Source organism: Stegostoma tigrinum, chromosome 23, assembly GCF_030684315.1.
Source record: "Stegostoma tigrinum isolate sSteTig4 chromosome 23, sSteTig4.hap1, whole genome shotgun sequence".
Taxonomy (NCBI): domain Eukaryota; kingdom Metazoa; phylum Chordata; class Chondrichthyes; order Orectolobiformes; family Stegostomatidae; genus Stegostoma; species Stegostoma tigrinum.
The window spans coordinates 6,944,458-6,957,096 of NC_081376.1; the positions used below are offsets into that span (position 1 = coordinate 6,944,458).

At 43.2% G+C, this 12,639-nt stretch overlaps 1 protein-coding gene across 4 annotated transcripts; it reads left to right on the forward strand.

The window, feature by feature from the left end:
- The first annotated feature begins 2,705 nt into the window (after positions 1 to 2,705).
- LOC125462596 (cytochrome c oxidase subunit 6B1-like) lies at positions 2,706 to 12,266 on the forward strand. 4 transcript variants are annotated; one of them, XM_048552795.1, is made up of 4 exons: positions 2,706 to 2,798; positions 9,968 to 10,078; positions 11,780 to 11,880; positions 12,124 to 12,266. In XM_048552795.1, exons 2-4 carry the CDS (start codon positions 9,970 to 9,972, stop codon positions 12,175 to 12,177), a joined length of 264 nt encoding a protein of 87 aa, XP_048408752.1. In that variant the 5' UTR covers positions 2,706 to 2,798; positions 9,968 to 9,969; the 3' UTR covers positions 12,178 to 12,266. The 4 variants fall into 4 exon arrangements, with proteins under 4 accessions (XP_048408752.1, XP_048408751.1, XP_048408750.1 ...); XM_048552794.2 differs by having other exon boundaries at positions 2,721 to 2,837; XM_048552793.2 differs by lacking the exon at positions 2,706 to 2,798 and adding an exon at positions 2,870 to 3,005.
- Positions 12,267 to 12,639: the final 373 nt, after the last annotated feature.

A 12,639-nucleotide genomic window follows, 5' to 3' on the forward strand; every position in this document is an offset into this window, starting at 1 on the left:
TCTATCTACTAACCTCATCCCACCTCCTTGACCTGTCCGTCTTCCCTGGACTGACCTATCCCCTCCCTACCTCCCCACCTATACTCTCTCCACCTATCTTCTTTACTCTCCATCTTCGGTCCGCCTCCCCCTCTCTCCCTATTTATTCCAGTTCCCTCTCCCCATCCCCCTCTCTGATGAAGGGTCTAGGCCCGAAACGTCAGCTTTTGTGCTCCTGAGATGCTGCTTGGCCTGCTGTGTTCATCCAGCCTCACATTTTGTTATCTTGGAGTTCTCCAGCATCTGCAGTTCCCATTATCTCTAGAATAGTTAGGTGGTTGTTTTTGATGGGTGTGGACTCAATGGGTTGAGGGGCTTTTATTCTGTGCTACAGATCTCTATAACATTATCATGCGATGCATATGGTGTACATAGCATTCCAAAGGCATTCACTAAAATGCTACCTAACAGGCTTCTCATAAATGTAAAAGCTTGTGAAATAAAGAAGACATCGGCTGTGTGGTCATCTCAGGGAATAGCAGTGAATGCTTGGTCGTCAGAATGAGGCAGGATGATTAGTGAGTTTCCCAGTAGTCTGTGTTAGGTCTGCTGCTCTTCCTGACATACATTACTGCCTGGACTTGCGTGTGCAGGGGATAATTTCTACAACCACAGATGAAACAAAACTTGGAAGAATTGTGAAGTATGAAAAGAATAGCAATAACCTTCCAATAAGACATCAGCTGATGTAATGGTTATGTGGCCATGAAATTTAATGCAGAGATGTGTCAACTGGTCATTAAGGTAAGAAGAACAAGGAAACAATAGGATATAATACGAAAGAGGATGGTGGGGAGTGGGAGCGGGGGCAGGTGGTGGAGGTCGGTGGGGGGAGGCAATGGTGGCAGGGGAACCTAGAGTATATGGGCACAAACATTTAAAGGGGACAGAGTATCTTGAGTAACTGATTAATGAAGACATACAGGATCCTGCATTTCATCACTGGGGGTGTAGAACATAAAAGGATGGAAATTGTGATGAACCTTAAGAAAATACAGTTTCAGCCTCAGACAAGGTACATTAGGAAGGATGTGAAGACATTGCTGGACAGTTGCCGTAAAAGGGTTAATCAGAATAGTTTTGGGGAAGAAAGCTTCTGACCCAAAGGGTGACAAAGATATTAAGAATTGCTGATGCTGGAGTCAGAGACAACATGTGTCAGGACCCTTCTTCAGAAATAAGGTCTGAACTGTCTGAACAGTTTGTTCTTGAGAAGAGAATGTCAAGGGTGAGATTTGATGGTGATATTCAAAATCATGAGGGGTCTAGAAATGATAGACACAGGATTGTTTATATTTGCAGATGTGCAGGTTTGGTGGATTGGCCATAGGAAATTACCCTGTTGTGTTCAGGAATCTACAAATTAGGTGGATTAGCCATGGGAAGTGTAGGATTATGGGGATAGGGTAGGGGTGTGACCGGGTCAGGGTGGGATGCTCTGAGGGCTGGTGCAGTCTTGATGGGCCAAATGGCCTCTTTCCACACTAATAGGATTGTATGACTCCAGAAGAGAAGCAGAAGCCACCAATGTAAGATGATTGGCAAAAGACCCAGAGGTTACACAAGGAAAAGCTTTATTATTGTCAACAAAATAGAAGTAGGTTGAAACTTTTCCTCTTTGTCAGGACAAAACACAAGAATACAACATTTCAAACAATCACAATAATTTAGACTGCAGCAGGAAAACAAAGGGGAGATGAAAGAACTATGGATGCTGGAAATTGGAAACAGGAACACAAATTACTGGAGAAACTCAGCTGTCTGGCAGCATCTGTGGAGAGGAAACAGTTAACATTTCCAGTCCGCAGAGTCAACCCTCATTGGCTGAGGGGTTGCCAATGTGGAAACCAAGGTGAAAGTACAGGTTGCTCAAATTCCTGGGGAATTCTAACGAAGGTGCAAAGTTTCAACCTAAGGTAGTTTGGACCCAAAATAGAAATTGCTGGAAAAGCTCAGCTGGCCTGGCAGCACCTGTGGAGAGAAATCAGAGTTAACGTTTCGGGTCCCTGTTCTGAGGAATGGGTCACTGGACCCGAAACGTTAACTCTGATTTCCCTTCAAAGATGTTATCAGACCTGCTGAGCTTTTCCAGCAGAGATAATGGGAACTGCAGATGCTGGAGAATCCAAGATAATAAAATGTGAGGCTGGATGAACACAGCAGGCCAAGCAGCATCTCAGGAGCACAAAAGCTGACGTTTCGGGCCTAGACCCTTCATCTCTGTGCTCCTGAGATGCTGCTTGGCCTGCTGTGTTCATCCAGCCTCACATTTTATTATCTTGGATTCTCCAGCAATTTGTTTTTGTTTCGTATTTGCAGCATCTGCAGTTCTTTAGGTTTTCCTTTACTTTGAACAGAGGGTCTCTAAATTGATACAATGATTTCTCATTTTGAGGCTTATTAATTTTGTATTAATAGGGTGTTAAACTGCATGCACTCTCTGACCAGGCCTGTAGCGGTGCTAAATACTCCAAATAATGAAATGTGGTTAATGATTAATCGCATTTTTTTTGGAACTAGCCCTCACATACATCCTTTATTTAATAGTTGAAATTCTGTCTATACAAACACTGCATTCACACCTTTGTTTTACATTCCGCTGCATGTTGCAATCACGACTGGAATGTTGTTACATTAATTTACTTGCTTCTCACCGCCCCCCCCCCCGCCACAGTTCCTGTTCCGGGTAAACGATTTCCTCCATTTTCAAATAAAACGTTTAGAACAGTAGTTGTAGATTTGTTTCAGGCTGATACAATGTAAGTAAGCATCTCGATCAGAAACGAGTTCTTAAATTGGTGAGTTATTTTGGAGTGAGTGAGTATTTAGGTTTGGCAATGGGTGGGGTGTATTGAACTTCTGCTGTAGGACGCCATGCAGCGTTAGTGAGCAGACACAGTGTAACTAACACGGAAGTGAAGTGTAGCCGTTTTTCGAGCACATTTCTCTGTCGCTTTGGATTACAGGTAGGACGTGGTCTTTTCCAGACACGGAGCAGCCAAACGCACAGAAATGATGTTAGACGTTTGCAGCCTGGTTTGAAAGCCTCCGCATCTTTCAAGATTGAATCCTTTTTGAGTAGGCTAGGGAAGCAGGAACCTGCTTTCGCTTTGAGATTTTAATTAGCGCCTAAGCGAGGCGGCGCTCTGCATTGTTGCACCAAACCGAGCGGGGTTTACATTATTTCAGGCTGTGAAAGGTCGCTTAGAGAACTCTGCATTCACAGTGAAATTTCGTACACAGTTGCTATTTCAGCTCAGTGGGGACCCGTTCCTGCTGTATGCAGGTAAATTACAGAGGGAGACTTTCCATCCTTTTTTTTGTGAACCCTGGTTTGTCCTTCTCAATGTCACTGCAGGCCTGGATTGGATTGACCTTGTGAGGGTAGAGGACAGTGTCGGAGGTGAACTGGTGGTGTTGGGAGCTGTAGGCCCCAGAGGGGGTGGGGAGGTGTGTGTGGAGGGAGGGTGGCGGGGTGACTGAAGCGGACACTGATTACAGCCTGGCGTAGATGGAATTTGAATTTGAATGTGAGCAATAGAAATTGATCTGGCTTCATTTCTGCTCTTTCTTCACAGCACAATTCCTGTTCAGAGCTTTTGTTTCAGATTTTTGACCAAAACAGCTTTGACTTGCTGTATGCAGAAGGACCCTGCCATTAGCTGGGTCAGAGTGGATTGACACGTCAGAAAAGTACCCTTAAGATAATAGGAACTGCAGATGCTGGAGAATCTGAGATAACAAAATGTGGAGCTGGATGAACACAGCAGGCCAAGCAGCATCTCAGGAGCACAAAAGCTGATGTTTTGGGCCTAATCCTTCATCAGACAAAGGGGAGGGGGAGAGGGTTCTGAAATAAATGGGGAAGGGGGGGAAGCAGAGGTGGATCGAAGGTGGAGAGGAGGCAGACAAGTTAAAGAGGTGGGGATGGAGCCAGAAGAGGTGAGTGTTGGTGGGGAGGGGATAGGTCAGTCTGGGGAGGATGGACAGGTCAAGGAGGTGGGATGAGGTCAGTAGGTAGGAAACGGAGGTGCACCTTGAGGTGGGAGGAGGGGATAGGTAGGCAGGCAGGGACAAGCTGGGTTTCCCAAAACCTCAAGCCGCACCTCCACTTCCTACCTACTAACCTCAACATGCCCCCCCCCCCCCCCCCCCCCCCCGACCTGTCCATCCTTACAGCAGAAAAGTACCCTACGCGGTTTGGTTAAGCTATGGCCCCTAGGCTTATTTCTGGTCAGCTTGTGCAGAGATATTATGGCCCATGTCTGGAGCAGGCGGGATGAAAACTGACTCGGGGCTAAAGGTAAACAGACTTTACCTTTAAAGTTACCATAGCCTCGCCAGAGCATCGTTAGAGAGAAATGACTGAGGGTTGTTTAACCTGAGGGGTAACCACGCCTCGTGAGAAAGGGAGAGATTGAGGAGAGTCCTTCATAATAACCTGTTGCTGTCACTGCATTGCAAACCAGTTGTCCAGCCAACTGATCTCTCCAACTCTGAGTTCGGGATGCTCCCAGTACGCTATAAGAGCCCTTTGGCAGGGGGGTTTTTGTTGGAGGTGTCTTTATGTTTTGTGCTGGCTACAGTACAGCTGAAGAAAGGATAAGGTTCTGAGGTTGGGACAATTGGTAAGAATGAAAGGAGAAGAGTGAATGATGAACTGAAGACTAGTCATAGAGCTGTACAGCTCAGAAACGGACCCTTTGGTCCAACTTGTTCATGCCAACAAGATATACCATGATTAATTTAGTCCCATTAATTAGCATTTGGCCCATATCCCTCTTAAACCTTACTGTTCATGTACACATTACTCAGAGGGAATACTGCCAACTGAATGAGTGATCTGGAGGCAGATGGAGATGTGGACTTCCATTTAACATTTATGCCTGAGTCGTTTGGGTTCCTTAGCATCCAGAGTTGGCTCACATAGAACCAACACTTAAGTACTTCCTTTTATTGTAAAATATTAATAGTATCCACATTTTAAATGGGTTTGAACTTTCCCAAGTGCTGATGTTACTGTAACAGTGACACCAGATGCACACTGGGTTGGTGAGCACAGCACTAACATTGTGGTTTCTGCCCATTTTGTCACAGCACTTCACTGCCATGCTCGTGTTTCTGTCCAAGGTCTGCTGCGGTTTCAGTGAACCCAGAAACAAGCTGGAGGAACAGCACCTCCTTTTCCATTTGGGTTCTTCATAGTCTCTGGAATCAATATTGAGTTCAACAATTTACAGACCACAAAAATTATTTCCCTCCGTTCAATTCCTCCCACCTCTCAAGCAACTAGTTTTCTGTATTTGGTAGAACTGAGCTACATTCTACTATTAACATTCACCTAGCCCACCTCTCTCTCCTCCACATTCATTGCCTTTTGTTTTATAATGCTGGTGGTGTCTAACCTTGCTCATTCTGTAACCATGTCCCCTCCTCCCCCTTCTGGTCCACTTGCTATTCTGAATTTCTTTCTATCATATAAAACCTATCCCCTTTCCCTGCCCCTCTCAAGCTCAAAAGAATTTTGAAACTTTAACTGCTTATCTCTCCAATGCTGTCAGACCTGCTGAATTTCTCCAGCACTTTGTTTTTATTTCAGATTTCCAGCATATGTAGTAACATCCTTTAGTGTTATGACATTGCACTAGGCTCAAAGCAGGAGTTTAAGTGGAATTAGGTTAAGATACCCTCTTTAACTGCATGCTTCAGATATTTTATACCAGTAACCCTTCAGTGCCATATTAGTACTTAAAAATGGAATCCATCTGTTATTTTTAATTATTCTTGGGAATGGGCACTGCTGGCTAGGCTACTGTTTATTTCATATCCCTTATTGCTCTGGAGAAGGTGGTAATGAGTGATCTTCTTGAACCACTGCAGTCCTTGGGCTATGGGTACACGCTCAAAATTGTGAGGGAGAGTGTTCCAGGAATTTGATATTGTTCCAAGAGAATGCTATGTGACTTGGAAGAGAAATTATTCCCATTTAACTTCTACGCTTGTTGTTCTAGTAGGAGAAGATGCTGTTGAAGGACGTTCTTGTAGATGATACGCTGCTGCCGCTGTGGGTCAGCAGTGAAGAGAGTGGATGCAGTGCCAATCAAGCAGGCTACATTGGCCTGGATAGTGTCCAGATTCTGACTTGGAGTTGGAACTGCATTCATCCAGACAAGTATTCCATCACCCTCCTGACTTTTGCCCTGGAGCATCAGGGAGTCAGGAAGAGAGTTACTTGCTGCAGAATTCCTTTCTCTTGTAGCCACAGTATTTATGTGATGAGTCCATGTCAGTTTCTGGTCTGTGGCAATGCACAGGATGTTGTAGTGGGATTCACCGGTCATTTGAAGGCCATGGAGAGATGGTCTTTGTCTGGCACCTATGTGGCATGCATATTACTTGCATCCCAAACCTGGAAATTGTCCAGCACCAGCTGAATCTGCTCATGGACTGCTGCAATTATTCAGTCATTTGCAATGTCCCCACTGCAGACCTTGTGGAGGTGGGGGGAGGTCATTGTTGGCTTAGATGAGGATGTTTGGGCCTTGGATATGGTCTTGAGGAAGTCCTGTAGTGTTGTCCTCAGACTGAGATCACTGACCTCCAGTGATCCTAACCATTTTCCTTTGTGCCAGGTCTGACTTCAGTTAATGGCGAAGTTTTCCTCCAATTCTCAGGAACTCCCGTTTTGCTAGGGTTCCTTGATGCTAACATGCAGTCAAATGCTGCCTCAATCTCTGTCACTTTCATCTCACCTCACCTCTGGAATTCAGTTATTTTGTCCCATGTTTGGACCATGGCTGTAATAGGTCAGGAGCTGAGGGAACCTGGACTGAGTTGTTTATTGCTTGGTGTTGTGTAATTGCATGCTCTTGATTTTAATTCCATCGCTTTGCTGATAATTGAACAGTTGACTGAGCACTACTAACGGGTTGGATTTATTCTGATTTTTTTTTTTGGACTAGAGTAACCTGGGTAACTCCTCATTGTCAGACGACAGTGTTGGAGCTTGGGGTAACAACTTGGACTCGTTCTGGAGCACAAGTCTTTAGCACTATTGGTGGAATGTTGTCAGAATCTTGGTATGACATGGAGTGAATCAAAGTGGTTCAGATTTTGACATTTGGGTTGATGATGGGAATCTCTGGAGGAGGCTGAGGAGGTCATCCATCTGTAACTCCTGGCTGGAGATGAAGGCAAATTCTTCAGATTTGTCTTCTGCACTTGTGCTGGTCTTTTTTCATTCTTCAGGAGGAGAAGATTCGTAGAACTTCTTCATTGGCTTATTGCAGTTCACGAGGCGGCTGGGCACAGATTGGATCTGTTTGAATGAAATGACTTCCTATCATTTTGTTGCTGATGCTGTTTGGCGCACGTGTCCTCCTGTGCTCAAGCATCACCAGATTGTTCAGTCTTGTGGAGCTGTGCCTGGTGCACCTCCTGAGGTCATGAATCACAGCTTGATGGTGGTAAAGTAGGGGATATGCAGGGCCATAGTGGACTCGTGGCACAGTGGTAATGTCCCAACCTTTGAGCCAGGAGGCCTAGGTTCAAGTCACACCTGCTCAGGAGGAGTCTAATAACTCCTAGGAATAAGTTGTTTAGAAAAGGCGTGTGCCAGACCACGATTGCTTACAGTTCTGCAACTGATGCTTGTTCAGTGCCTCGTGGGTTGCTAGATCTGTTCAGAGTCCATCCCATTTAGGCACACAACACGATGGAGGCTATTCTCGGTGTGAAGTCAGGAATTCAGGTCCATAAGAACTGTGATAGTTAGTGCTGATACTGTCATTTACAGATACACCCACAAGAGGCACATTAGTGAGGAAAAATTTATTCAATTTCTGAAGAAGGGTCCCGACCCGAAACATCAAGCTTTCCTGCTCCTCTGCTGCTTGGCCTGCTGTGTTCATCCAACTTCACACCGTGTTATCACAAATTTATTCAAGCTGTTTTTTTTTGACTCTTTACTGGTTCTTACCACCTGCTGCAGCTATGTCTTCTAGCGCTGTGGCAATTTGGTCCTTTTATTGATGTTATGGAGACAGTCGAGGTGATAGATCTTGAAGTGTGCCTGTGTTACCTTCAGTATTTCTTCGTTTTGGTGCTAATCCTAAAGGAGTGCAGATTTTTGTCAGCTGAGAGGGTGTGGTATATGGTAATCCTTGCCCATGTTTGACCTGATTTTCATAGGGTACTTCATATCCGGGACTTCTAGGGCAACTGTCTTCTGGTTATACCACTGTGCTGTCAGCTCTGGGACAGGACATATCCAGGCATGGTGGTGATGGTGGCTGGGAGATATCTGCAAGTTAGAATTCCTGAGATTGAGTGACTATATCATGTTTTTAATGGTCCAGGCATCAGGCTTTCAGTTTTGGCACAGGATCCTAGATGTTTATTAAGGTAGACTTTTCAAAATCATTGGGCTGAGTATGGTGCTGTTTCCAGTCCGGGCCATCCAGGTCCACTCCTTTCAGACTTCGTAGCAGTTATGATACAACAGGGTGCCTTCTGATTTGGCCTAGCAAGCCAGTTAAAAGTCATTGCTTTGGATCTGGAGTCATGTGTAGGCAGACCTGGTAAGGATGGCAGATTTTGTTCCCTGAAGAACATTAGTGAATCTGAATTTTCTTTCTTTTTAAAACAAATTGATAATCATGGTCACTAGCTTTTACTAATTGAATGCAAATTTTACCATGTCTCCTGAGCTTTACCTAGACCTTGGATTATATTCCTGTGATATTTTCACCCGTCTTTTCCCCCTACACTTCTATTGATCAATTGGAAGCAAAAGCAGCTTGCTTTTGGATTGTTATAATCTATTGTTTCATAAGATTTTAGTATAATCTTGTTTTGGATGATGGATTTTAAACTTAAGGACAAAACAGATCAATTGATTAGCACCACATCCACACATGTTCACTAGCTAAAGTGTGTGTACTATCTACAAGATGCACTGCAGAAATTCACCAAAGATCCTTGGATGGCACCTTCCAAACCCATGACCACTTTCACCTAGAAGAACAAGAGTAGCAATTACGTAGGTACCACCTGCAAGTTCGCCTCCAAGCCATTCACCATCCTGACTTGGAAGTATAGCTGTTCTTTCACTGTCAAAATTCTGGGATGCCTCTTTAAACGTATTATATAGGTCTACCTGCAGCTCATAGCCCGTGGTGATTCAAGAACGCACCTTCTCCAGAGCAACTAGAGATGGGCAAAAAAAAAAGTCAGCTCAGCCAGTGTCATCCACATCCCATGGATCACCAACCATAAGTAGTATGGATTTGCCACTTGCAGTTGAGTATTGTCAGACATTGCATTTCATCATGTCCCTCCAAATATACTGGAACAGCTATGGAGGACTATAGTTCCAGGTAACAAGATTTTGAGCCCACTGCGTACATTTTAAATAATTTATTGTGCAAATCAAGTCCTGGGGATAAAATAAACTTTCTGAAGCCTTTCACGTTGCGCTTGTCAGGATCGTTTTGCAATTGTATTTCTCCAAAGGGGGGCGTGGGGAAAGAGGTTGTGTGCTATCAGATGTGGAAATTGACATAGTTTTCACGTAGTATCAATTGATTGTGTGTTTTCATTCTAAGGCTTAGTTTGAATGTGAAACTAACAGTAAAGATCAAGGCAAACTCTGCTGCTTTAGAGCTGGTTTGATTTAAATTATCGAAATTTGAGTTTTGTGAATTCAGACTCCAATGGTGATTTGGTTTGCTTTAATTTGCCTTGTGTATCTGTGCTTTCACTATATAAAACATTCTCCAAACAAAGAACTTGTCTGAGGAAGTGGTTAAAGAGCAGGATGTTAGAGGTTTCATCGTCCATACATTATTGCATACACTCAGGAAAAAGCCTGGGAGCTCAATTTGTGTTGCATTCTCCAAAAGACTTTTTTTTGTGCTTGGTTTTTCAGACATGATGGCAGAGGATATTCAGACCAAGCTGAAGAATTACAAGACGGCACCTTTTGATGCCAGGTTTCCTAACCAGAATCAAACCAGGAACTGCTTTCAAAACTACTTGGGTGAGGAATTAGTAAGAGAATTGCAGAAGCAGAAAACATGAACATGGGTCTTAATTAGCTCAGGTCTGGGCTTTGTTTGTCTTGAGTGATTAAACCCCACACTCCTTTTTTATTCTTTGAAAATTGTTATTTTTCTTCCAAGCAACCATGGTTTCTGTAATGTACAGAATTTAATTAAAATACAACTGTAAAACTCATCATACATCCACCACTCGTTTTTTGTTTTCAGGGAGAATCAAAGTAATTTCTATCATGCATCGCAACAGAATATCCAGCTATTTTTGTTCAATTCTGGTAGTTTTTGTTATCACTTGACTGTTGGAGAATGGAACTGTCTTTTTATCTTGCATCAGAAATGACCACCCTTGTGGTGCATTTGTAATGGCCTGGATGCAAATTAATTTTTTACAGTCAGCACTGACTTGGAATAAAATGCAATTTCACAAATCGTAGAATTCCTACAGTGTGGAAGCAGGTTGTTTGGCCCATTGAGTCCACACGGACCCTCTGAAGGGCATCTCATGCCCTCTATCCCAGTAACCCTGCATCCCTTGACTAATTCACCTACCCTGGACACTATATGAGCAATTTAGCATGACCAATTCACCAAACCTGCACATTTTGGGACTGTGGGACAAAACCGTAGCACCAGAAGAAACCCATGCAGACGCAGGGAAAGCATACAAACTCCACATTCCAGTCACCCAAGAGTGGAATCGCATTTGGGTCCCTGACAGAGAGGCAGCAATGTTAACTACTGAGCCACCATGCTGTCCAGTTAGTGCCTAACAGTAAATTTTCTTACTGTATTTTTAAGTGTTTCAGTTTGCCATATCCAGGAATGTAAATCTATTATCATTTCAAACCTTGGGTGTAAAAGTGCTTCCCAAAATGCTTTAGCTGTTTGGTCAACATTATTTCTTTAGACTGAGATACACTATTTTCATTTGTGAATAATCCATAACAATTAACTGCATTAATCTAGTACCATTGATGCAATACAGAATCCCAAGGTGATTCATGGGAGTATTAGAAAACAATTTGTTGTCCCATAAATGGATTTTTCGGTCGGTGATCAGAGAGGTGGTGTTAGAGGGAAATGAAGTGGGACCTGCATTCAGATCCCACCATGGCAGATGGTGGAATTTGAATTTAGTAAACGTCTAGAATCAAGTCAAATGATGACCGTGAATCCATTATTAATTGTTGGAAAAACCCATGTGGTTTGCAGATGCCCTTTAGGGAAGAAAACAACCATCCTCGTGCAGTTTGGCCTACATGTGACTCCATACCTTATGTGATGTGGTTGACACTTAACAGCCCTCCAGGTAATAAATGCCGGCCCAGTCCGAGATGCCCACATCCATGAATGAATATATAAAAACAATTACCAGTGAACTGGTCTAAGCCTGGTTTTAGAGGAGCCAGTGGGACAATGCCTGCTGCCCAGCACAGGTGCCAGTAATCCATTGATACGATGGTGTGGCTTCAATTCTGTGTGAGCACTCACCTCTACACTTAACCATATAATTGTCCCTTGCTGTTGTAGTTGTGTGCATGCTATAGATGGGGCTGAAATCGATTTAATGGGCTGGTAGTGAATTATTTTTATACTGCAGTGATTTTCTCTTTCATTCGAGTGCAGTATTTATGAATAGTATTTAATAATGAAACGGTGTCCTGCTTGTGCTCATCTTACAGACTTTCATCGTTGTACTAAAGCACTAACTGCAAAAGGAGTTGATACTTCTCCATGTGAGTGGTATCACAAGGTATTTAAATCAATCTGCCCAATCTCCTGGGTAAGTAATGGCACATTTTATTGTGCTAAAATCAAGCATTGGTTGTGCTTTTTAAAGTCAAATTTTGAAAGTCTGAAATAACAACTGGTTTCGTATTTGTTTTCCTTTTGTAACATTTTAGTTAATATTGTTCTATGAACAAATTAATTGCAATAATCATTCAAGTAGCTCAACCTGAGATTCTGCTCCTTATTTTTAAATCAAATTGTTTGCTATGAAATAACTATTTATTTTCTTTCTTAGGTAAACAAATGGAATGATCAGCTGGCAGAAGGCACATTCCCTGGAAAAATCTAACTTGTGATTGCAGCTTGATTGAAACCCTTACAATGTTTCCAAAGCTTTCACCAAAATAAATACTAAATATTAAACAGGTTATTTTCTCATCTTTTGCCCTTTCTTTATTTTATGTAAAACCACTTGTCATTGTGTGATTTGATAACATAGTTTGTAAACCTGTGCAAAAAAGAGGAATTTGATGTCATTAGTGGCTGCATTCACTAGCCAGAAATCTCAGGGCAGCGCCCTTTTGTCACCATTTCTGGGAGCTCTGACAAGATTCAGTTTCAATCAGGAGCTGCTGGCCAAGCAAACGGTCAACAGCTCAACATTCCCAAATGCCAAAGGAGAAGCTGGAATATAAGAGGGCTGTGAGATCAGATGCATTGTGTAGAATGTCTCAAATTTTTTTTGGGGGGTGGGGGAGGAGAAGGAAGGAAATAGAGAGAGGTTCACCAGAGGGTCCCCTCCTGATCCCAT